Source organism: Cornus florida, unplaced genomic scaffold (assembly GCF_030987335.1).
Source record: "Cornus florida cultivar Cherokee Brave unplaced genomic scaffold, ASM3098733v1 CherokeeBrave_3.0.0_Hap2_Chr01, whole genome shotgun sequence".
In the NCBI taxonomy this organism is placed as follows: Eukaryota; Viridiplantae; Streptophyta; class Magnoliopsida; order Cornales; family Cornaceae; genus Cornus; species Cornus florida.
Genome location: NW_026775571.1, coordinates 27,308,692 through 27,335,245, shown reverse-complemented (window position 1 = coordinate 27,335,245; position 26,554 = coordinate 27,308,692). Strand labels below are relative to the sequence as shown.

The window sequence follows — 26,554 nt, the reverse complement described above, 5'->3', positions numbered from 1 at the left end:
TGGATGAGGCCAGCCTCCCCCTTTATGTTAAAGGTCCCGATCAGCCTACCTTAATAGACATTGTGGGAGAAATTTGTCATGGTTAATTCATCGGAAACAGAACCACAAGCACCAATAAATCTTTCTTACCTTGCCGGCTATGGTTTCTCGATTCGGTCCTGGCCAAGAACGTCCTACCCGTGCCAGGCCATTCCGAGCGAAAGGGGGAATTTCTGAAAACCTTCTACTATGCTGAAAAGGAGTGTTGGTTTTGTGTCCCACAACTTGTCTAGGACCAATTGCTAAAAATCTACAAGGAATTAATCTTGGTTTAGTCGCGCACCACCACAACCTGGGCATTCCCATTTCCATACCTTATTACAAGGCTGCTCAAAAATATGGGGTTTCGAGTTCCCCGTGGTGAACAGAAAGAGAAAAATGTGTTGCACTTCAACCTTGGGGTCTGGAAGTCCAGCACAGCTCAACTTCAGACGTCCTATCAGGCCCGCATTGGTGACGCATTGGATTGGGGTGCTCCGGCCCCCCCTGTGGCTCCTGCTCCTCCTCCTCCTGATGCCCCCCCTTTTCCAGCTGCCACTTTTGTCCGGCCGCCAGATGTCATGACTCGCGCCGAGTATCTCGCTTTGGATGCTCGTCTCGATGCTTTTTCTGATGCTATAGAGGGTGTCGTCCAGAAAACCCAGGAGAATCAAGAGATTTTGCAGGCTATGCTCCAGTCATTGATTGACCCGGCGCCAGGCGCACCTGGTGCTTCCTCCTCCACGCCGATAGAGGATTGATTTCCTGTTTCTCGTTTTATTTCCCTTTTGTAGTAGTACTACTTTAGACTTCTTTTGGGCCCCGTTTGGCATTTCTTTTCCATTTCTTTTAAACTTTTAACTGCATCTCTTTTGTTAGTTTGCATGGATTTTAGCTTTGAAATAAATTGCAATTATCGTTAGTAATTTTTGGATTCATTTGATTCTTGCTCTGTATAAATGCTTTTGACAGGTGTTTGATTTCGAGTTTGGGGGTATGCTCTTGGAATTCACAAAGTGGCTTATTTTTGCACCGCCACTCTATTCCTCCTCAACTTGGTACTATTGTTCTTCGCACTCTCCAGTTTTCTTTCTAATTCTCTTATCCTTTGTCTTCTCACATTGAGGACAATGTGACATTCAAGTTTGGGGGTGCATGTGCTTTCATTCGTATGATTTTTGCTCATTTTTTATGCTCATAAGTTAATAAAATCATGTTGTTGAAAGCAATGATAGTGTAACCATGGAACTTGTTGAAGGTTGAAGCATGTACTTAATACTTTGTGTATAAAAGCCAAGATAATTTTTGAAAATAAGGAAACTTTTGAAATAAGCATGGTGATTCATAGTTGGTTTGTATAAAGACTTTAATTAAATTCTTGTCGGATTTCATACTCTTTTATGCTTCACATTGCACATTTGAACACCGGAAACCTAATTGTGAGGCATGCAATCCAAATTGACCTTGATCGGGACTCAGTGATCTGAATTAATGACCCTAATGAACGGATACCCTTGGCAAAAAAAAAAAAAAAAAAAAAAAAAAGAGCAATCAATGACCAGTCGAAGTTCATAGCCTTTCCAGCTCGAGTTATTAAGCCCTAGGAGTGTTTCTACACTTAGCACCCTAAAACCATCTGGTTTGGGAATTGTTGGCCTAACGCTTGTTACATGGGTTGATTAGAAAGCTTAAAGAACCTAGACATTGCACGGTTATTCAAAAAATAAATAAATAAATTTGGTTCGTCGAAGTTCATAGCCTTTCCAGCTTGAGTTATTAAGCCCTAGGAGTGTTTCTACACTTAGCACCCTAAAACCATCTAGTTTGGGAGTTGTTGGCCTAATGCTTGCTACATGGGTTGGTTAGAAAGCTTAAAGGATTTTGGCATTGCACAACCAATAGTTAGCTTTCTTTTGTTTGAACAACAGAATTCTCAATAAGCAATAAAAGTTGCATTATGAATAAAATTATGCCATAGGGACCTCATTTTGAAGGAGATTTAAGGATGTGAAAATGTGTTATTGGGATTGGAAGAAGAGGGTAAAAGCTGCATATTAGGAATTCGGCTCACTTTCACTGAAGTTAGAGTTCATGTTATTCAAGAAATGATAATTGAAGTTTTTATACAGAGTTTAATGATTGATGCATTTAAGATTGAACTCATTTTTGCCATTTTGATTATTAAGGCTTCATATATGCAAGGTAGTTTGTTAATGGAACTTCCTCCAATTTTTTGTCATTCCATATTACATTTGAGCTTCATAGATATATTTCTTGCTTAATGATTGATGCATGTTGTCATTTTTGCTCGATTCTATATTTTGTTTTGCTAAGGGACTAGCAAAATGTAAGTTTGGGGGTGTGATAAGCGGCGAATATTGCATATTCAAGCGCCCTTTCTTGCATTAGTTAAGTCTGTTAATGGAGTAGAATGTACAGTTTTAATTTATTTTTGCACTTTTGTCTTGTTTCAGGTCGGTCTCCCTGAATTTGATCAAAGAAGCGGTTTTGGCATCAATTATGTTGATATACGTGCGCTGTGCCGGGGAGTCATCTTTTGGACCTGACTTCTCCTGTTGTCGTTTTATGAAGTCATGGCTGAGTGTTCGTCGTGGGAGTGTATCCATGGTCCTGTTTGAAGAAGGCTTGCAAGAAGCCTTGAAAATGTTGCAAAGGCAAGCTCCCGCCGAATGCCTCACCTCTCTGTCTAGTTTCGCGACGCCTTGCAGAAGCCCCCGCAGTAGCTCCCACGCACCATCGCGGGCACCCACCATCGCGCCACAGGCGCCCGCCAAACATGCCAGCACCATCCTCGCGAGCCGCAGCTTCCGCGGGTGCCTGCCGGCGCCTCGCGGGCGCCCGCCGGCCCTCTGCAAGCAGATCACCTGCCCCTTTTTTTCAGCATTCTTGTTCCCTTATCTTCCTTTTATGTGGTGGAGATTGAGCCAAAGGGGGGAGCTCGGGATTTTGGAGTATGGGGAGTAGGTTTTGGAGGATAAGAAGGGGGTTTGATGATAGATATCTCATATCTCATAATTGAAGAGCTAGAAGGGAGGTGGAGAGCTTTTTGGGTGTTCTTGGAGCTCAAGGTGCAACAATGGAGAATTCTTCTTATTCCTTCTCTCCACTCCTTGCATTAATGGGTAACTAAACCTCCATCTAGGGAGGTGATGATGCCTTCCCTTGTAATCATATTTTAGATTAGGCTCTATTTTGGGGATAAATATGTATAATTTTTGGTCTTCTCATAATTTAGAGCATATTACTTTTTGTAATGAATTTCAATGTTCCTAAATGATTGATGTAAGTTAATTATCTTGTCTTTGATGATCCTTATATTAATCTTAATGCTTACATTTTCATGGTGACAATGGGAATAAGATTATGAGTGATTTTCATGACATGTTGATAGAGAAACTTAATAGTCCATTGCTTAGGTATTCCCTTTGATGGTTTATACTTGATTCCTAGCTTCATGTGTTTTATCATTTGATTAATGGCTTGATAGTCTTTTGCTTAAGGTAGTAGGTTTGATGTTACACCCTAGTTTAGGTAGTTCAAATGTATGAACTTTTGATGGATCATTCTTGTTTTGATTTAATGAACTTCTTGATGATTATAGGGTAACCATGTGTTGCTATATAATTCTTGACCATTATATATATATTATCTATCCCCAATTTAGTCTTGATCTAGCATGTGTTTAGGGTTTTGTGCGGATTCACTTCCCTAGTTCTTTTTAATTGTCTTTGCCTATTTATTTCGTAGCATTACCATTTTATGCATTTCTCAATTCATAGTTTTAGTGATAAACCAACAAATCCTCTATGAACACCCCATATCATTCTAAAAAGACTTTAGACACTTAGGTCTCTATCCCTGCTGCACATGCTGTCCCTATCCTGTCTTGGGGCACTGCCTAGAAGTGTGCTAAACTCTACACAAGTATAGCAACTACCCTCGAAAGTGCCAAATTGTCTCTTTTGCAATCAAACTTATAGAATTGATTCCCACAAGTTTCTTTCATAAACTCATTGGTAAATGTCCCATCTCCACACAACGTACCTATAAGCAAAAATTTGTTTACTTGCCCAAATACCAATCACTCCATTATAATATTCCTTTATTATCGCAACATACACATTCCATTATAGTTTAATAAAATTATTTATGGAAATATCTCAAAAATACTCTTATGAAACACAATTAAGATGCCAAAACCACCAGTTCACTTTATTAAGAACTTCTTTAAACCATAAACTGCCAAAAGAATAATCATTATATATTCTTTTAAAAAAAATCCTAGTGCACGTAATTTAAACAGTACTACACTTCCAATAATATTTCCACTACTACTAGTAATAAATATCACTCGTAAAAGAGCAATCATCCTTAAGATCCGGTACCCCCTTCTTGGATGCTCTAGTATCTCCTTCATTATGATCTTCTTCGGGGTCCTCCTCTCCACTTGTCTCAACTTCGAGCACCACCAAAGTTATGTTGGGTCCACAGTATGGTGGCCAATCTTACACACAAGAAATCTTCCTTGGCTTATACTCTGAAACAACACTTACTAGAAATAATTCCTTGGTCTCCAATTCTGCTTTCTTGGTCTACCTTCGCAGAGGAATCGTCGAAGTAATCTTTTTCTTTTTTGGGTCCTTCTTTGCTTTCATTGCAGACCACATCCTTTTCCTAGTGCCAATCATTCTGAAATCACAAAATAAAATTGGCATCAGTACGTTTTAAGCGGACCGTAAAGGAATACAATGAATTCTAAACTTAAGCTCTAAACAAAAGAATATGCTACGCAGAAGTCTTATACGAAAGAATCCTAGAGACACTTGAACCTGGAGTGCTCTGATACCAACTGTGATACCCCTAGATTCTAGAGCCACGGGTGATCAAGTCCGAGCACAGATCTGAGGGATACCAAACAATTAAGTATATAAACAAGCATAGAATACAAGAAAAATTAAAGAATAAATAATAATTAAGATGAAAGAAACTAAATAATAAATCCATAACTTAATAAATAAATTATCCTCTAAATAGAATAATTTAAAACCTCCAATATCATTACAACTCGGAAATCCATCTAGTGGACCCTTAATAATATCCCAACTGAAAAATAGCTAAATTGTAATCAAATCCAAAACTAAAATATAAAGAAGAGCACTACGTAGTCGGAAGAATGAATAATTATCTCTGTTTAGCACGAACAGTCTTTATCCCTGCAGCTGATGAACACCTGAAAAATAATGATGGGTCAGGCCCACAAACAAGTTTTACTCTACTACATTCCAAGTAGAGACTCGATACACGTATACATCCTAGTTAACTCAACAACAACTAGTAATCCATAAATAAATATATATATATATATATATATTTATATATATTTATAAAAAGATCCACACTAACGGGCTACCGTTGGACTATAGGACGGACTAAACCTGAATAGAAGGTAACATGCAAAACGCACAAATAGTGGGCGTGAGTACCTCAACGTACTAGGGTTCTCAACACTCCTATAACCAACGAGACTTCCCAGGGCAGTATACACTCCCTAACCATAGATCCTGAGTCTCAATCTCACATCTTGGCAACATAATCATATATATAAAGTCCGTATAAGCATAAGATAAAAATGTCATTCAACTGATAAGTGGCTTGACATAAATAGGGATGACTTAACTTATTTGGTTAATCCATTCCTTATAATAAATAGGTAGGATTTAACTTTTTTGGTTAATCCGTCCTTAGAATGCCACCATCCCATACCGGTGCATTACATCCATATAGCCCAATAATTGATGAAATAATTGAAATAAGACATTAGTTAATTCTAGAAACAAGCATAATAAAAATCAAATAATAGCATGATCATATAATACTGTTAACGCATGATTAAAATCATATATCATCAATTTAGATTGCTAGAATAATACTAGGCAATTAATCAATCCATTAACAACATGTAAATTTAATTAAAATTTCACATTGTTTATCATTCTATAGCATATAATTATTAATTATGCATTCTAGGTATTTAACATGCTCACTGTAGTCATTTAAATAACCCATAATAACCTACACATCCCTGGAACATTCCAAACCTTAAAACAATAGCCAAAAATCCCAAAATATTAAAGTAGCAGCGATGAAGTAAGCTTTTAAATGAGGGAGCAAGCTCTGTCCCCTTAAGAACAAGCTCTATCCTTGTGAGAGCAAGCTCTGTCCTCGTGTGAGCAAGCTCTGTCCTTGTGAGAATAAGCTCTCATCTTGAGGGAGCAGGCTCTCAACTTCATGGAGCCAGCTCTCTCCCTCTGAGAGTTATCAAAATAATTCCTTTTTAGGAGCCGGCTCTCACCCCTTGTGAGCCGGCTCTCACCCTGTTCTGTATCATCTTCCTCGTCTCCGACGAGTTCTAATCCCTCTGTTCTCCATTGTTGATGGTCCTAAGAGTCTGAACTAAGTCGTGAATCATTCCAGTAATATATATATAAATCAATTAGGCATCATTAACATCAATCAAAACAAATACTCATGGCATAAATTGCAAGATCAATCAATTACAAATAAATTCATCTAACATTGTTTATACCAGAATTAGCATGCATAATAGATCAATTTAAAGTCTGATTAGTTCCTGGAGCAAATGACATCCTCTCGTTCCCACGTGGACTCGGCTTCATTGTGGTAACAAATAAATAAATACCGAGACTATCCTTTTAAAATTAGGGGTATTACAACCTCTCTCTCACATATCTTTCCCTAATTTCTAGATTGTCATTTAATTTCATTGTTTTAATTGAACTAATAGTTTAATCAAATCAAACCATCTTTTGATCATTCGACCTACTACTCCATCATTGATTCCAAAATACCGTTCATTTCCCTTGGGATGATCCCTACTCACTCTAGCTACAATAATAGTTAGCAGTGGTAGTGGCATTCTATAAATTCAAACTTAGTCACATCACACAACACCAATTTGGTGGTACACACGACTTCTCACAGTATATATATATATATATATATATATATATAGAGAGAGAGAGAGAGAGAGAGATCGCCATATACTTTAAGGATCGAAGCCTATTCTTTTGTTTCAAGCTTACCGCCTACAAAATTCTTTAACAAAGATATCTATACTTTTTATGTACAATATTTAGCTTTTAAGTGGATACAAGTTACTGCTGATTTGCTGGATTCATCAAATTTGGGGTGTTGCCATCTGACAATTGAATATTGTTGAATCTTATGGGTAGACGTTGACAACCGTACAATGTTTCCTAAAAGAAGTGTGTGTTTAATTGTTTTAGATAAAACATGTGAAGAAGTTCAATATTTAAGGAGTTTTCTAGTTGATATACCACTTTAGCCACAACCAGTTCCAACGATAACTATCCATTGTGATTGCCAAGCTGCGATAGCAAAGATAAAGAATAACTATAACAGAAAATCTATATGTATAAGTTGAAAGCATAATTCAACAAAACAACTCCTCTTAAATGGTGGTATTATAACCAACAACTTCTTGAAGTTAAACTTTCTAACTTGCAGATCCACTAACCAAGAGTTTACTGAGATAAAAGGTTTATTTAACATCAAGAGGGATGGCTTACACACTATTGGTAAATCTACTAACATAATGGAAACCCAACTAATGTGATTGGAGGAATCCAAGATCTAGGTTCAATAGGAAAACCAATTATGAGCGGTTCGTGTGAAGCACTTGGCAAATTGGTTACAAGATATCCCTCTGCATTAATACATAATAGGTTAAGTTTTTCTCTTAGTAAGTCTATTAATAAGTCTATGGCTTAATTATCAAGTGGAATGTAGCAAAACATTCTTAATAGACTTACCTATATGAGTGTGGAAGTGGGGTCGCTTCCTATGAGAATTTAAGGCAAATTCAGTAGAAACCTCATGAAAGCAAGATATAGCTCATGGCTGAAAAATGTGCAAAACTATAAGAATCAATAACACTACAAAGATTTATGTGTGTGGTATATTACACAAATTCACATCATAAAGCTAGACAATTCAAGACAGCAAACTCACTGGGCAGTAATGAATATTCTAACATGCCTACACTAAGTAAGGTTTAAATCTACAAAGACACATTTGCCCATACATAACTTATCATATATCTGTTGACCTAAAGGTTTCATCCAACAACAATTTAATTATAATGACCCGGTTGTTTTCCTTTTTTTCCTTTTTCCTCAAATTTTACAGATAAATTTTTTTTTTTTCGTTGTCCTTTCTTTTCTGTGTTTGGTTTCTCGTCTATTGGTGTCGTCTCGAGTGCTCAAGAATGATTTTCGAGACTCTTTCCTTTAAATTGACGATTTCCTTTAAGGACCGAGTCATTTTTACATTTTCACCTTTTTTACACTATTCACTTTTCGTCCTTTTCCCGTTTGTCACTTTGTTGGCACAACCTCACTTTTCGCGTTTGGATTGGTGTCCACTTTTGCATGCACTCATGGTATATGATTTCTTAGAAATTTGTATTTTTTATTTTTTAGAAATGCATGCTAGTAGTGTGCTTTTTTCTTTAGGGGTGTGGATGCACACTTCTTTGGAATTTTTCTTTCTTTTGTGGTTATTTGTGTAATTACTATAAATAATTTTTTTTGTCTTGAGGACCATTTTACAATTAAGTTTGCAAGATATTTAGAGGAGGGACCTACTTGCAATTATTTTTGGGCTACTTTGGAATTATGTGGTTAAATGAGGGTTTTTATGCAATTGACCAAAGATGTGTGTGTTGACCATGGTGTAAGATCATATAATGAGGGGAGGATTTCTATTTCCTCCACTCACACTTTATCACATTGTATCATTTTCTTCCTCACTAAAAACCCTAGCCACCATTAGAGAAGCTTGATGCTTAGGCATTGACTTTGATTTTTAAGGCCCTTCCACTCACCTTAGACCATAAAACTTGAAATACTTTTTATTCTCCTCATCCACGTCTACATAACCCTTGAAGGGTTTGCCATTTTGTGTTGATTTTTCTTGGATTCTAGAGAGACACTTCTCTAATGAGGTAGGGGTGTTCTAGTTTATTTTTCTAAGTGAATTAATTGCTTTTGTAATGATGTACAAGTTGTATGCATGTCTTATGTTAATTTGAGAAATTAATGATTAATTGTAACTTGCATAAACTCACTTTAGACTTGGTATATGGCATGACCATAACTTGATCTTTGTTATATATTAATTTGGGATGATTTAAATGAGTTTTCAAATCTAGAGATTTAATGAATTTAATTTGATTTAATTCTACTTAATTGTATCTTGTTTGTATTCCACTTTAGACTTGATATATGGCATGGTAATGGCTTAATCCTTGATATATATTAATTTTGGATCATTTGAACAACTTTTCAAACTTAGAGATTTAATTAATTTTAAATTAATTAAATTCTACATGATGATGTCTTGCTCATTTTGCACTTTTGATTTGATATATGTAATAACCATGTTATGTTGTTTAACATATACTAATTTGAGGCTATTTGGAATTGATTTGAAATCTAGAGAATTTAATTATTTTTATTTAATTAAATTCTATCTAATTACTCCATGGATTTAATTGTATTCTAGAAGTTGTTTCTATGTTTAAATCATGGACTTGGACTTGTTGTATATTCACTTGGTTATGTTTTGAGCATTGGATAACATAGTTGTTATATTTATATTCATAAGAATATGTTTTCTTCATGGAATATATTGTTGTCTTGTGTAATGAATTGCACACTTTGTTTTTGAAATTTTTCATGCCATAGTAGTTATGGACTTAGAGCATGTATTGTATGTGTTTCCAAATTTGGTTGTGCGTGGTAGATAGTTGATTATCTTGTATATACATGTTGATATATACGTTGTTGCACAACTTGTTAATTTTAGAAACTTAGGGATGCCGTTGTTTGACTATGGCTAGGACATGGTTCTAGTACGAGGGAATGTCCCCCTATAGTCTGGTGCGTACATAGGGAGGTTACCCATAGGCTAGTAATCGTAAAGTAACTATGGTGTCAATCTGATTCGACGTGATGTCCAAGTATCCACCTTGTTTGATTTCACATTTCATTTCAAGTTGATGACTAGATGATGTTGTAACTTGTTGTTCCTTGTTTGATTTCCCATTTTGAGTTTCAAGATTTTAACTTTGAGAAATCATACTTTATGTGTTGTATTGGAAGTTCCAACGTTGGTTAAATTGCATCGATATTGTGACTGGTGTTTTAAATATTCAAATGTAGCTTAGGAATGATCCTATAGATTCATTTGGAATATAGACGTTTGGTAGCATAACCCACTTTAGTTGTTTTCGTATTATAGATTTCAAGTTGATGGCTTTGAGAATCTATATCTATTGCTTTGTATAACATGCTTCTATGTTGTTTGAATTGCCTGAATGATTTGATTTATACTAGAAATAAGTTATGGTAGCTTACGATGATCCCTAAGTCTCACTTTGACATAGACGTTAGGTGGCATGATCCTTATAAATAGTTTCATGTTAATGTAAAAATCTGTAAAAAGTTGAGTCTATGGATGCTCATTCCCTACGAGTAATTTTTTTATTCATCCCAAAGTTATCAAGTGATTTGTCAGGTACAGATGCCTTGATTCGAGATGCACATCATTCCTTGGGTGACTTGTAACTTTTAATTTTACATTTCATGCAAATGTTAGCATAAAATGTCATTTTGTAGCTTTATATGTCAAAACTTGTATATTTGATTTCAAACATGTAATGTTGTATAAGCACACCTTTTGGAATGTATTTGATATGTATGAGATGAGGCCAGAGGCCAATGACAATTATTTTATATCCTATGTAACTTTTGACTTTATGAAATATTATGAAAATATTAAAAAATGACAAGTTATTGTTTCACCATGGTTGCATCGGGTGTGGGAATTCCATTTTTATTCTTTCATAGGGTCTCATTAATCATGTATGAAGTGTGGCCAAGGGCCAAACGGTAATTTGCAATCATTTGTTAATTTTAAATTTCAAATTTTTCATTTCATGTGCATATTCGCCTTTTTGGCCGTCGTGGGATTGGATTTTGTATCGGCAGTTTTCGAGAGCCGAGAACCATTCCCGCGTGCTCATAATCACTAATTACGTTTGCGTGCATATTCATTTCAGCCTAGAAATGCATTTGGGGTCAAATGCATACTTGGTGCAAAGTTTTATTTTTGCCGTTTTGAGCCGAATCTGATCTAGGGGTATTCTAGACATTTTACAGCGAGTTTTTTGTTTTTGTCCGCGTAGTCAGGTAGAAAATATGATTTGGGGGGGGGGGGGTTTCTTTGTGTTTTTTTCAAAAAGGCCGGCCCAGAAATTCCTCAAAATCACATTTCAAACTCAAAGAGCTGCTAGTCTTGTCTGCAAGACAAGCGCTCGTAACTAGGGCAGTGGGTTTTTGCCCTGGGGTGTGCTTTATATGAGCACTCATCGCCCTTGGACGACCGCTCGTCCGTACTGTTCGTGTGTGTGTGTGTGTGTCTATTTGGTTCGGCACTGTAACTCCAACTTTGGGTCATTGTATCTTCTTCATTTTAACTCCAAATTGGTCTGTTCTTAAGTCTAAATTAACCGTCTCAAAATAAGCTTTCCAATGGTACCAATTATAGTTTTAGATTCCATTTGTATCTCAAGATATTCAAGTTTTAATGAAGTTGTGTCAGGATTTGGTTCGAACCGGACTTGATATCTTTGTTGTTCGGACTTCGAATCAAGTGATTCTTAAGTCCATATTTGTTAATTTTTTGTTGTCTATCCAATGGTGTACACGGGGGTACCCATTTTAGTTTGGAATTACCAGTTTACCCTTTTAGCCTTAAGTGCTCATTTTTCTTTGTCTTGTCGTTTCTCCTTCGTCCGGACTCCGAATCATGCGATTCTTGAGTCCATCTTGATTAGTTTTTCATTGTCTTTCCAGCAGTGTGCTTGGAGGCACTAGAATCTATTTTTTTAGAAATGACTACTTTGCCCCTGGGGGCTTAAATTGCTATTTTTCTGATCTCTTGCTTCCGCACTTTATCCCTTGGGTTTCGTAACCTCATAGAAGGTCATCTTAGGGTCTTAGAGGTGTGTTGTGCCTTGGGAGACCGTTGTCTTGTTTCTTACTTTCGCATTTTTGGATCCGTTTCGGGTCATCACAGGACACACTGGGTTTGTAAAAATTCAGGGTCGTCACAGGTGGTATCAGAGAACCTAGGTTCGAAAACCTATGGACGATGGGTTTTGGGTGCATATCATGTTTGTATTGCCTTGCTCTATATGTTAATATGCTTCATGATAACATGTTTTGGTTTGATAACATGTTTATGTGATATGTGCTATATGTGGTATGTCGTTTGTTTAGCATGATTTAATTCTATTGTAAAGAGCATGACATATGGTGTTTGCTAGATTAGATTTGTATATGCATGATTGTTTTGCATATTTGACAGGACTTGGGATTAGTCATGGGATGTTTGACTTGAGGTTGGGTTGTTTGGTGAGTTTGCACTTAGTGCGATGGTTGGTGTGTCTAGTTATGTTTAGGCACCCTTCTTTGATGTTGTTGGCATGTGTCAATTTGGTTTCATGGAAGTTTAAGTCGTTGTTGACCTAACGTTGGCTTTGGATAGGTAGAGGGTCACCTTTTGTTTAGGCTCTCGTGAGGTGAGCCATTAGGCATAGCCGTAGTGCTGGATTTGTTGGTTTCAGCCCATGATAAGGTTATGGACCTCTTAGGCTACTTTGTTGGTTGGGACCGATTCCTCTGAGATTGTAATTTTGTAGGTGGGTATGTTGTGGGTGGGTGCTTGGCACTGTCATGCTGTCGTACTGGGCAGCTATTGTGCAACTCAAATAGGGTCAGTGTAGGCTTTTGTTCTGATAGGCATAGTCCTTTTGGTCGGTGATTGATGGTCATTTTGGGGACGATTCTTGAGATTGATTTGATTGTTCGATTGTATGGCTAGAGTAACCATTTCGTTTGAGTTCACCTTGTGTGATGACACTATTGAGTGGATTAATCGATGTTTTAGGTTAGTGAGAGAATTGCATTGTTAGTGTCACTTGTAGTGTCACCTTTAGATTTGGAGATGGATTATTAGAGTCTTACCATTGTGGTAAGGGCTCACATTTGTTTTGAGACAAGTTGTTATTCCATTGGGTTTTGGAGTTAGTTTACGACTAGGATTGGTCATTCCTTTTACCTAGACACTCTAGGACACAATGTCTATTGGGTTCATTATTGCATCATTTTATCTTTTGCAGTTTCGTTTACTACCATGTTAGTAGTATGATTTATGATATTGTGATGCATGAGTAGGTGGAAGTGTATCCACATTTGTCTTCTTGTTGTGTGACATTAGCATGCCTTACATACATGCTTAGAGATGCCATGTTTTTACTGTGCCTTAATGACATGTTTTTGTGTTTATGTGGAGATATGTCGTATGTACCCTTGATTTTATCTATGCGAGTAGATTTTCTTATCTGGTAGTTGCATTCCTTGTTATATGCATGACTTCCATGTTTAGTTTTCCCTTTTGTTTCCCCTCGGTTGCACATAGTTGTATGTCAGTTTCTGCAATGGTTTCGTTGTGAAATTCCTTATAGAGGAGTTGTCACATTTGTTTTATCTTGAGCTGTCCACTTCCCTAAGGTGGGAAGAATGCTCCTTCTTTTTTTGTGTTTGTCGTGTTGACACCTGTGGGAGAATAGGGTTTCTCATCTCTTTCTTGGTTCGTGTTAGGGACTTCACAAGGAGTGAGTCTCTTCTCTTCATTGCGTTATGCACGATTTTGGGGTTTGTTGGTCTGTGAGGATCACCATCGTTGTCTTGAGTCCTTGGTGAGGATTTGATTGATTTTGGTCAACTTACTTCCATGTAGGGAGCGAAGTCTTTGACCTTGTTGTCTTTCATTTTAGATATGGAGTCGTGGTGTTATTCTTTTTAGGACTGGTGGTTCCCTTTCTTTCGTGTCTTCCCTTGGGGAGTTTTGCCATAGTTGTTGACGGAGTTTGCTATGCTCAGAATGAGTGGATTGATGTGAGATCATTTTACAGGGACTTGTGTCCATTTGATTGAGGATTTGGTTGATTCGTTGTGTGAGCTTGACGCTATTTAAGGATGTCTTTAGGAGACTTGCTTTGGTATTGGAGACCTGGCTATGGTTGACTCTTAGGAGAAGTTTTGGAGGATTGCTATTAGATATGACTTGTTTATGAAGTTTTCTCGTCCTAGTTATGGCTAGGCATAGTTTTAAGCAATCATAGTTCCAGTGATTGTTTATGGATTGAAATTGAGGAATTTTGATTTAGCTTGGTAATGCCAAGCACGGTTTCGAGAGATTATTTTATGACCTTGATAGTCAGGATTTTGGTGTGTGTGCCACGTGGTGGACTTATTTTTCGAGGAATTAGTTATCCGTGATAGGGATGTGAATCTGATATTTGATTACAGTGTGATCTTGTAGTTGATCTATTTCAGGATGATATCTGGGATTTTGGAGATGTTGTTTTGCTTGTCAGGCTTGGGATTTGTGACTAAGGTCATTGATAAAGGTGTTTTCAATGTAGGAGTACATTGCTAGCTTTACTTATACTGAGGATTTAAGGCCTTAAGCGTAGCGGTACCTATGGCATTGTTGTTAGAGTTTTGGGATTGGCCAGAATGGTTTGGCCAGACATCTTTGGACCATATCTCAACTCTCACGAAATGTTGATTTCTGTAGTGCTTTAGGTAATGATCATTTTTGACATTGATGTCATTAGTATCAAGAGGTTTCATGGGTAGACCTAGTGGGGGCAGGTTATGAACTAGTACCTTATACTGTCATGCTATCGTACAAGTTGTGTACTATGGGCAGGTGCTAGTTGCTGTCGATGCTACCTTACTGACGAGTAAGTGTGGGCGAGCACGAGGCGCTGTCATTGTTACCACATATTTAAGTACGTCATGGGCAGGTTCTGGTCACTATTTGTGCTACCACATCGTCTTTGTTTAGTACCTTGATATGATATATGATTATCTTGGAGTTCTTTTGGTGGTTGTTTCGGATCTGTATGATGGTTGGTCATGAGGAATGCTTATGGTTGTTGTCTTCCATTCCTTTGTCTGACCTTGGGTTCTATGTGTGACTTTTGACTTGTCATGTAGTCGTGTGGTCACTTTTCTTTTGAGAGGTTGTCCTGTTGTAAACACATGGGTGCGACTGACATTGGTTTGTACGTTGTCCTTTAATTTTGGGATTACTTTTGCAGCATGTTGTCTGGGATACTCGGAGATGTACTCCATAGTTATCCTGGTTTTGCCTTTTGTTTTGTTGGGACTAGATTTCGGAGATGAAATCCCTTTAAGGTGGGAAGGTTATAATGACCCGGTTGTTTTCCTTCCTTTCCTTTTTCCTCAAATTTTACGGATAATTTTTTTTTTTTCGTTGCCTTTTCTTTTCTGTGTTCGGTTTCTCGTCTCTTGGTGTTGTCTCGAGTGCTCGAGAATGGTTTCCAAGACTCTTTCCTTTGGATTGACGACTTCCTTTAAGGACCGAGTCATTTCCACATTTTCACTTTTTTGACACTATTCACTTTTCGTCCTTTTCCCGTTTGTCACTTTGTTGGCACAACCTCACTTTTCGCGTTCAAATTGGTGTCCACTTTTGCATGCACTCATGGTATATGATTTCTTAGAAATTTGTATTTTTACTTTCTTAGAAATGTATGCTAGTAGTGTACTTTTTTCCTTAGGGGTGTGGATGCACACTTCTTTGGAATTCTTCTTTCTTTTGGGGTTATTTGTGTAATTACTATAAGTAATTATTTTTGTCTTCAGAACCATTTTACAATTAAGTTTGCAAGATATTTAGAGGAGGGACCTACTTGCAATTATTTTTGGGCTACTTTGGAATTATGTGGTTAAATGAGAGTTTTTGTGTAATTGACCAAAGATGTGTGTGTTGACCATGGTGTAAGATCACATAGTGAGGGGAGGATTTCTATTTCCTCCACTCACATTTTATCACATTGTATCATTTTCTTCCTCACCAAAAACCCTAGCCACCATTAGAGAAGTTTGATGCTTAGGCCTTGACTTTGATTTTTGAGGCCCTTCCACTCACCTTAGACCATAAAGCTTGAAATACTTTTTATTCTCCTCATCCACGTCTACATAACCCTTGAAGGGTTTGCCATTTTGTGTTGATTTTTCTTGGATTCTAAAGAGACACTTCTCTAGTGAGGTAGGGGGTGTTCTAGTTTATTTTTCTAAGTGAATTAATTGCTTTTGTAATGATGTACAAGTTGTATGCATGTCTTATGTTAATTTGAGAAATTAATGATTAATTCGTAATTTGCATAAACTCACTTTAGACTTGGTATATGGCATGGCCATGACTTGATCTTTGTTATATATTAATTTGGGATGATTTAAATGAGTTTTCAAATCTAGAGATTTAATGAATTTAATTTGATTTAAATTCTACTTAATTGTATGTTGTTTGTATTCCACTTTAGACTTGATATATGGCATGACCGTGGCTTAATCCTTGATATATATTAATTTTGGATCATTCGAACAACTTTTGAAACTTAGAGATTTAATTAATTTAAATTAATTAAAATCTACATGATGATGTCTTGCTCATTTTGCACTTTTGATTTGATATATGTAATGACCATGCTATATTGTTTAACATATATTAATTTGAGGTTATTTGGAATTGATTTGAAATCTAGAGAATTTAATTATTTTTATTTAATTAAATTCTATCTAATTGCTCCATGGATTTAATTGTATTCTAGAAGTTGTTTCTATGTTTAAATCATGGACTTGGACTTGTTGGATATTCACTTGGTTATGTTTTGAGCATTGGATAACATAGTTGTTATATTTATATCCATGAGAATATGTTTTCTTCGTGAAATATATTGTTGTCTTGTGTAATGAGTTGCACACTTTGTTTTTGACATTTTTCATGCCATAGTAGTTGTGGACTTAGAGCATGTATTGTATGTGTTTCCAAATTTGGTTGTGCATGATACATAGTTGATTATCTTGTATATACATGTTGATATATACGTTGTTGCACAACTTGTTGAATTTGGAAACTTGGGGATGTCGTTGTTTGACTACGGCTAAGACATGGTTCTAGTACAGGAGAATGTCCCCCCTATAGTCTAGTGCGCACAGAGGGAGGTTACCCATAGGCTAGTAACCCTAAAGTAACTATGGTGTCGGACTGATCCGACGTGATGTCCAAGTATCCACCTTGTTTGATTTCGCATTTCATTTCAAGTTGATAACTAGATGATGTTGTAACTTGTTGTTCCTTGTTTGATTTCCCATTTTGAGTTTCAAGATGTTAACTTTGAGAAATCATGGTTTATGCGTTGTATTGGAAGTTCCAATGTTGGTTAAATTGCATCGATATTGTGACTGGTGTTTTAAATGTTCAAATGTAGCTTAGGAATGATCATATAAATTCATTTGGAACATAGACATTAGGTGCCATAACCCACTTAAGTTATTTTTGTATTGTATATTTCAAGTTGATGGCTTTGAAAATCTATATCTTGTTGCTTCGTATAACATGCTTCTATATTGTTTAAATTGCACGAATGATGTGATTTATACTATAAATGAGCTATGGTAGCTTACGATGATCCCTGAGTCTCACTTTGACATAGACGTTAGATGGCATGATCCTTTTGAATAGTTTCATGTTAATGTAAAAATCTGTAAAAAGTTGAGTCTATGCATGCTCATTCCCTACGAGTGACTTGTTTACTCACCCCAAAATTATCGGGTGATTTTTCAGGTACGGATGCCTTGATTCAAGATGCACATCATTCCTTGGGTGACTTGCAACTTTTAATTTTACATTTCATGCAAATGTTAGCATGAAATGTCATTTTGTAGCTTTATATTTCAAAACTTGTATATTTGATTTCAAACATGTAATGTGTGTATAAGCACACCTTTTGGAATGTATTTGATATGTATGAGATGAGGCCAAAGGCCAATGACAATTATTTTGTATCCTATGTAACTTTTGACTTCATGAAATATTATGAAAATATTGAAAAATGACAAGTTATTGTTTTACCATGGTTGCATCCGGTGTGAGAATTCCATTTTTATTCTTTCATAGGGTCTCATTAATCATGTATGAAGTATGGCTAAGTGCTAACGGTAATTTGCAATCATTTGTTAATTTTAAATTTCAAAATTTTCATTTCATGTGCATATTCGCCTTTTTCGTCGTCGGGGGGTCGGATTTTGTATCGGCTGTTTTCGGGAGCCGTAGACCATTCCTGCGCGCTCAAAATCACTAATTATGTTTGCGTGCAAATTCGTTTCAGCCTAGAAATGCATTTGGGGTCAAATGCATACTTGGTGCAAAGTTGCATTTTTGCCGTTTTGAGCCTAATCTGATCTAGGGGCATTCTAAACATTTTACAGCGAGTTTTTTTGTTCTGTTCGTGTGGTTGGGTATAAAACATGATTTTTTTGGGGGGGGGGGGGGTGTTCTTCTTTGTGTTTTTTTTCAAAAAGGCTTAGAAAATCCTCAAAATGACATTTCAAACTCAAAAAGCTGTTAAGCTTGTCTGCAGGACGAGCGCTCGTCCATGGGGGACGAACACTAGTAAATAGGGTAGTGGGTTTTTTCCCTGGGGCATGCTCTGTACGAGCGCTTATCGCCATTGGATGAGCGCTCATCCGTACTATTCATGTGTGTGTGTCTGGTTCAGCACTGCACCTCTGACTTTGGGTCATCGTATCTCCTTTGTTTTAACTCCGAATTGGTCCGTTCTTGAGTCTAAATTGACCGTGCCGAAAAATAAGATTTCCAATGGTACCAATTACAGTTTTAGATTCTATTTGTAGCTCAAGATATTCAAGTTTTAGTGAAGTAGTATCAGGATTTGATTCAAACCGAGATGGGGTTTCCCTTCCTTCGACTTCAAGACTTGATATCTTTGCCGTCCGGACTCCAAATCAAGTGATTCTTAAGTCCATCTTTGTTAATTTTTTGCTGTCTATCCAATGGTGTTCATGGGGGTACCCAATTCAGTTTGGAATTACTAGTTTACCCTTTTAGCCTTAAGTGCTTATTTTTCTTCGTCTTACAGTTTCTCCTTCATCCGGACTCCGAATCATGTGATTCTTGAGTTCATCTTGATTATTTTTTCATTGTCTTTCAAACGGTGTACTTAGTGGCACCCAAATCCATATTTTCACTATTTTGCCCCTGGGGGCTTAAATTGCTATTTTTTCGATCTCTTGCTTCCGCACTTTATCCCTTGGGTTCCGTGACCTCATGGAAGGTCATCTTAGGATCTTAGAGGTGTGTTGTGTCTTGGGAAACCATTGTCTTGTTTCTTGCTTTCGCATTTTTGGATCCGTTTCGGGTCATCACAGGACACACTGGGTTTGTAAAAATCCAAGGTCGTCGTATTAATGATTTTGATGATTACAAACCATTAATGTGGTTCTCAAACTAATGTTTAAAATAAGTATGCAGATTAAAGATCATATATATGAAGAGCAAATTTGTACAAAAATGCATAAAGAAAAAAGATGCAAGCAACTTTAAAGAAGAAATCAATATTACCTCGAAGATTTAAACGATCATGGACAAGGCTTGAAGAAAGGGGTAGATAGCTTGGTGATTGTTTAGGATTCAATGTTAAAGTAATTTATGAATCCATTTAAAGCTCATATCTATGGATTAATGCATTCATTCCTAAAAAGCATCTCCAAGAACATTTAAGACTTTTCACTTAAGAAAATCGAACTTATAATTCATGTAACCGGTTAGATGAAATGATTTAACTGATTAGATGCATGAGACAGAAAGCATATCTCTCTATAGACACCACGTAATCGGTTATATAGAAGAATCTAATCGGTCGGAGACAAAGAACATGGTTTCCCTGCAAAGCATGACGTAACCGATCAGATCACATGAAGTAATCAACTAGATTACATAAAGTAATCGACCAGATGTATTAAAATAGAGAACAATTTGTTCTACAAAGCATTATGTAACCGATTACATCACATCATGTAACCGATCAGATCACATGAAGTAACTGGTTAGTTCACACCAAGTAATCGATCAAATGAACTAACGTAGAGAATGTCTTTTGCATTCATCTTCATGTAATCGATCATAGAGAAGTATTTAACCGATCAGATGAGATTTGGATCTCATCTGATCTAGTAGATCAAGCCATGTAACAGGTTATTTGTTTACCTATAAATACTTTTAACAACTGAAATCACATTAAATACTTGTCACTTATCTTTAACAGCTATATTTCTGTAATTAATGCCTCTCTTCTACCTTCAATAGTCAAAAGACTCTATATAAGAGTATGCATTAAATAAGGTAAGATCCATCTTAGAGAGAACATTTGAAAGAGCATTCAAGAGCATTTACTCAAGTAATTATTCTCTTGTTCATTTGTAACACCCCAAATTTTCACATGTAAGTTGGTCAAACCCACACCCGAAGACCCGAGGATATCAAAACAATTAATATTTAAAACAAGCACGGATTACAAAATGAAATAAGAATAAATAATTATACTTTGAAAGGAAAACTAAATAATAAAAAAATAAACTCCTCTGATAATAATCTCCAAGAAATACTCTCATAATAATGATCCTCCATAAGTAACCATAAATAAAATCATTCAAAGTACAACTCAGGAATTCGTTAAATAAGGTACAACTCAGGTATTCGTAAAACATGGAACCTAAATTAAAACCTAACATTGAAATAATAATATCGTCTAAACAATAAATAAATGAAGTTTAAGATAATGTCCTACATTGAAAATACATATATATATATATATATAGAAAGAGAGAGAGAGCGCGCTATATACTTTAAGGATCGAAGCCTATTCTTTTGTTTCAAGCCTACTGCCTATAAAATTCTTTCGCAAATTTATCTATACTTTTTATATATAGTATTTAGCTTTTAAGTGGATACAAGTTACTGTTGATTTGCTGGATTCATCAAATTTGGGGTGCTGCCTTCTGACGATTGAATACTATTGAATCTTGTGGCTAAACGTTTACAACCGTACAATGTTACCTAAAAGAAGTGTGTGTTTTATTGTTTTAGATAAAACATGTAAAAAAGTTCAATATTTAAGGAGTTTTCTAGTTGATATACCACTTTGGCCACAACCAGTTCCAATGATAACTATCCATTGTGACTGCCAAGCTACGATAGAAAAGGCAATGAAATAACTCTTATAATAGAAAATCTAGACGCATAAGTTGAAAGCATAATTCAACAACACAACTCTTCTTAAATTGTGGTATTATAACCAACGACTTCTTGAAGTTAAACTATCTAGCTTGTGGATCCACTAACCAAGAGTTTACCGAGATAAAATGTTTATTTAACATCAAGAGGGATGGCTTACAACCTATTGGTTAATCAACCAACATAATGGAAACCAGCTAATGTGATCGGAGGAATCCAAGATCTAGGTTCAATAGGAAAACCAGTTATAAGCGGTTCGTGTAAACCACTTGGTAAATTGGTTGCAAGATATCCCTCTGCATTAATACACAATAGGTTAAGTTTTTCTCTTAATAAGTCTATAGCTTAATTATCAAGTGGAATGTAGCAAGACATTCTTAATAGAATTAATTATATGAGTGTGGAAGTGGGGTCGCTTTCTATTAGAATTTAAGGCAAATTCTGTAGAGCCCTCATGAAAGCATGGTATAGCTCATGGCCGAAAAAAGTGCAAAACTATAAGAATCAATAGCACTATAAAGATTTATGTGTGTAGTATATTACACAAATTCACATCATAAAGCTGAACAATTCAAGACATCAAACTAACTGGGCAGCTAATGAATATTCCAACATGCCTACCCTAAGTAAGGTTTAAATCTACAAAGACACATTTGCCCATACATAACTTATCATATATATCTGTTGACCTAAAGGTTTCATCCAACGACAATCTAATGATTTTAATGATTACAGACCATTAATGTGGTTCTCAGACTAATGTTTACAATGAGTATGCAGATTAAAGATCATATATCTGAAGAGCAAAATTGTACAAAAATGTATAAAGAAACAAGATGCAAGCAACTTTAAAGAAGAAATCAATATTACCTTGAAGATTGAAATGATTATGGACAAAGCTTGAAGAAAGGGGTGGATAGCTTGGTTAGTGTTTAGGATTCAATGTCAAAGTAATTTATGAACCCATTTGAAACTCATATCTATAGATTAATGCATTCATTCCTAAAAAGCATCTCTAAGGGCATTTAAGACTTTTCACTTAAGAAAATCTAACTTACAGTTCATGTAACGGGTTAGATGAAATGATTTAACCGATTAGATGCATGAGATAGAAAACATATCTCTCTATAGACACCACGTAACCGGTTAGATAGAAAAATCTAATCGGTCGGAGATAAAGAACATGGTTTCCCTATAAAGCATGACGTAACCAATAAGATCACCACATGTAACCGATCATATCACATGAAGTAATCAACTAGATTACATAAAGTAATCGATCAGATGTATCAAAACAGAGAACAAGTTGTTCTACAAAGCATTATGTAACCGATTACATCACATCATGTAACTGATCAGATCACATAAAGTAACAGGTTAGTTCGCACCAAGTAATCGATCAGATGAACTAATGTAGAGAATGTCTTTTGTATTCATCTTCATGTAATCGATCATAGAGAAGTATTTAACCGATCAGATAAGATCTGGATCTCATCTGATCGAGTAGATCAAGCCATGTAACAGGTTATTTGTTTACCTATAAATACTTTTAACGACTGGAATCACATTAAATACTTGTCACTTATCATCAACAGCCATATTTCTATAATTAATGCCTCTCATCTACTTTCAACAGTCAAACGACTTTATATAAGAGTATGCATTAAATAAGGTAAGATCCATCTTAGAGCGAACATTTGAAAGAGCATTCAAGAGCATTTACTCAAGCAATTATTTCTCTTGTTCATTTATGATACCCCTAAATTTTCACGTGTAGGTTAGCCAGGCACACACCCGAAGACCTAGGGATATCAAAACAATTAATATTTAAAACAAGCACGGATTACAAAATGAAATAAGAAGAAATAATTATACTCTGAAAGGAAATCTAAATAATAAAAAAAATAAACTCCTTTGATAACAATCTCTAAGAAATACTCTCATAATAATGATCCTCCATAAGTAATCATAAATAAAATCCTCCAAAGTACAACTCAGGAATTCGTAAAACATGGAGCCCCAATTAAAACTCAAAGCTGAAATAATACTATCGTCTAAACAATAAATTAATGAAGTTTAAGATAATGTCCTACATTGAAATACACGCATATATATATATATAGCGAGAAAGAGAGAGCGCGCCATATACTTTAAGGGTCGAAGCCTATTCTTTTTATTTCAAGGCTACTGCTTACAAAATTCTTTTGCAAAGTAATTTATACTTTTTATATATAATATTTAGCTTTTAAGTGGATATAAGTTATTGTGTATAAGTGGATTCATCAAATTTGGGATGCTGCCTTCTGATGATTGAATACTGTTGAATATTGTGGGTAAACGTTTACAACCGTACAATGTTACCTAAAAGGTGTGTGTGCTTTATTGTTTTAGATAAAACACGTGAAGGAGTTCAATATTTAAGGAGTTTTCTAGTTGATATACCACTTTGGCCACAAGTAATTCCAACAATAACTATCTATTGTGATTGCCAAGCTGCGATAGCAAAGGTAAAGAATAACTCTTATAACAGAAAATCTAGACGCATAAGTTGAAAGCATAATTCAAAAGTTAAACTTTCTAGCTTGTAGATCTGATGTGTGTCAAAATATATCACTCGTAATAGTACGAATCTTTGTAAAATAGGACTATATAGAGGGCGTCGATCAATTTTGCCCCCCAAACCATACAAGCTCTTTTATTTATTTTTTTTTTAACTTGGCAAAAAAACCCGCCATACGGCATCTACAAAGGAAAGAACAAAGATCTACCGATAAACACATAAACCACAGTAATGCCAAAAACGTTAACCTTCCAAAACTAGACACACCCAGCTAGGTTAATAAAACTTAAAGCGTTAAAGGGTGTTAGTGAAGGTGGGAGTATGAACGCCCACAAACAAGGCTAATTGAGTGGCAAAAGATTGTGAGGATTCGGAATTATACAAATTCCCAAGATGCCCACCCAATTTGATCACTTTGAGTAGTAACATCCGTTGATAAAAGAAATGGCTCCATTTTCATACTCCCTCCATCCCACAAAAGTTGGGATGTATTGGGATTCCAACTTTTTATGAGAGTGTTTTTTATTGTATAAAGAATAAGTGAAGTTCCATTTTTACCCTTGTGAAAAATATAGTATTACAGTAGTAACCATTGAAGTTTTTACAATGCAGAGATTTAGTAAAATTTTAAAACAGAATTTAGTTTGGCGCCAAATGAATTTCTTTCATCAATTTCAGCAAAACTCTGTTCACGGTAAATTTTGAAGCATCCTATCAATTCAAAATTTAACTTTAAAACAAATTCTTTTCTCCACTATTACCTCACTGTTTTGGTACTCTCTTCCACAAACTCCTCTCTCCAACAAACTCCTTAACATACTAGAATCCCACAAACTCTGCAATACTTATCTATTTTGTTACAGTACTTCTCTACCACTCCAAGGTTTCTAATTTTAAATGGAAGCCTTGCCAGAGGCATGTTCCGACCAGCGAAAGTCAAAAAAACATTTAACCAATCAGGATTGTTAAGCTATTGTGGAAACGTTGCTGAGGTAAAGTGTGAATGGTTCACTGAGAAAGGGCTCGATAAATTCCACGGCTGAATTATTCTCTATAAACGTTAAAACAATTAGCCGAATTTGGAAGCAAGCAGTATCATGTTTTTCAACTGGTCTCGCAATTGATGTGTCCGATAGAAGAGCAAGAAGATTTGTTCACAAACGGTTGCAAATTAACCTCACTAAAGTCTCAGAAATTCCTCTTCGCCGGCGTACAAACATTCGTTCATTATCGGTGGCTATGGAAGTTGCTAAATTGACACTTCATCGGCGAATTCAAGAAGGTGTAATTAGACGACATTCAAATGCAGTAAAGCCTCATCTCACTGATGAGAATACGAAGGAAAGGTTGTTATTCTGTTTGTCAATACTTGAGTCATATACTCTTGCTAGCAGACCAATTTTTTGTAATATGTATAACTTTGTGCATATTGATGAAAAATGGTTTTTCATGTCTAAAGAAGCAGAGAAGTATTATCTTCTCCCTGAAGAAGTTGAACCATTATGTACCTGTAGAAACAAAAGATTCATCACCAAAGTTATGTTTCTAGCAGCAGTTGCTCGACTGCGATTTGATATGCATCGGAATAAGGAGTTCAGTGGGAAGATTGGAATATTTCAGTTTACATACAAGAAGCCTGCTAAACGAAATAGCAAGAATCGTATGGCTGAAACATTGGAGACAAAGCTGATATTGTCGGTAACTAAAGATGTCATTCGATCATGCTTAATTGAAAAAGTCTTACCAGCAATTCGAAAAAGATGGCTATGTTCTAGTATGACAGAGACAATATTCATTCAACAAGACAATGCAAGACCCCACATTGATCCACGAGATTCAGAATTTTTAGAAGCTGCGTGTAAGGATGGGTTTGATATTCGTTTGTGTTTTCAACCTCCGAATAACCCGGATATGAATGTTTTAGATCTTGGATATTTTCGGGCAATTCAATCCCTACAACACCAACAAGCTCCCACTACAATTGCTGAGTTGATTGATGCAGTAGAAATTTTTTTCAATGAATTAGTAACGGAAACCCTCAATTGTGTTTTCTTAACATTGCAAGAATGCATGATTGAGACTATGAAGGTTTATGGAGGAAATAATTACAAACTACCACACATGGGAAAAGATCAATTAAAGAGAAATGGTAATCTTCCTTCTCAGTTGCATTGTGATCCTAAAGTTTTTGAGAAAGTTCTTCTCCATCTACAACAATGAGTACACTTTTGAAAACCAAGGTGAGTCTATTTTTCTACAACGTTCTATATAAAATTTATTATAGCGGTAAGTTTTCCTTCTTAGTTTGTTTTATCATTCATTTTGCCATGTTGACTTATATTTTTATAGGTGCTTTGGTTGGCTATGTGATTTTGTCAAGTGATGATACACCTATAGTTGAAGAAGCTAATGACAAATAGATTATAAAAAGGGTGGTGTTTTGCTAAATGATTTTGTCCCAATGAAGATGCCTGTATAGTTGAAGAAGCCAAGGAAATACAGTATATATCAAGAAAACAATGCTCTGTTTTGCTCTGTTATTTTGTCAATATATATAGATCAGTCCTAATGAAAGGAAGCTAAGATAATGCTCTTATTTTGGACTATGTTCATAAGTTAGGTTCCATGTACTGTACAAAAAACCATCAAACACTT

The 26,554-nt window shown here is 35.8% G+C and overlaps 1 protein-coding gene across 1 annotated transcript; it reads left to right on the top strand.

Annotated features, from left to right (window-relative positions):
• The first annotated feature begins 599 nt into the window (after positions 1-599).
• On the top strand, positions 600-26,319 carry LOC132270231 (uncharacterized). The gene is made up of 5 exons (XM_059771425.1): positions 600-715; positions 2,493-2,693; positions 24,973-25,987; positions 26,085-26,139; positions 26,249-26,319. The coding sequence occupies exons 1-5, from the start codon at positions 600-602 to the stop codon at positions 26,317-26,319; spliced, it is 1,458 nt and encodes a 485-aa protein (XP_059627408.1).
• Positions 26,320-26,554: the final 235 nt, after the last annotated feature.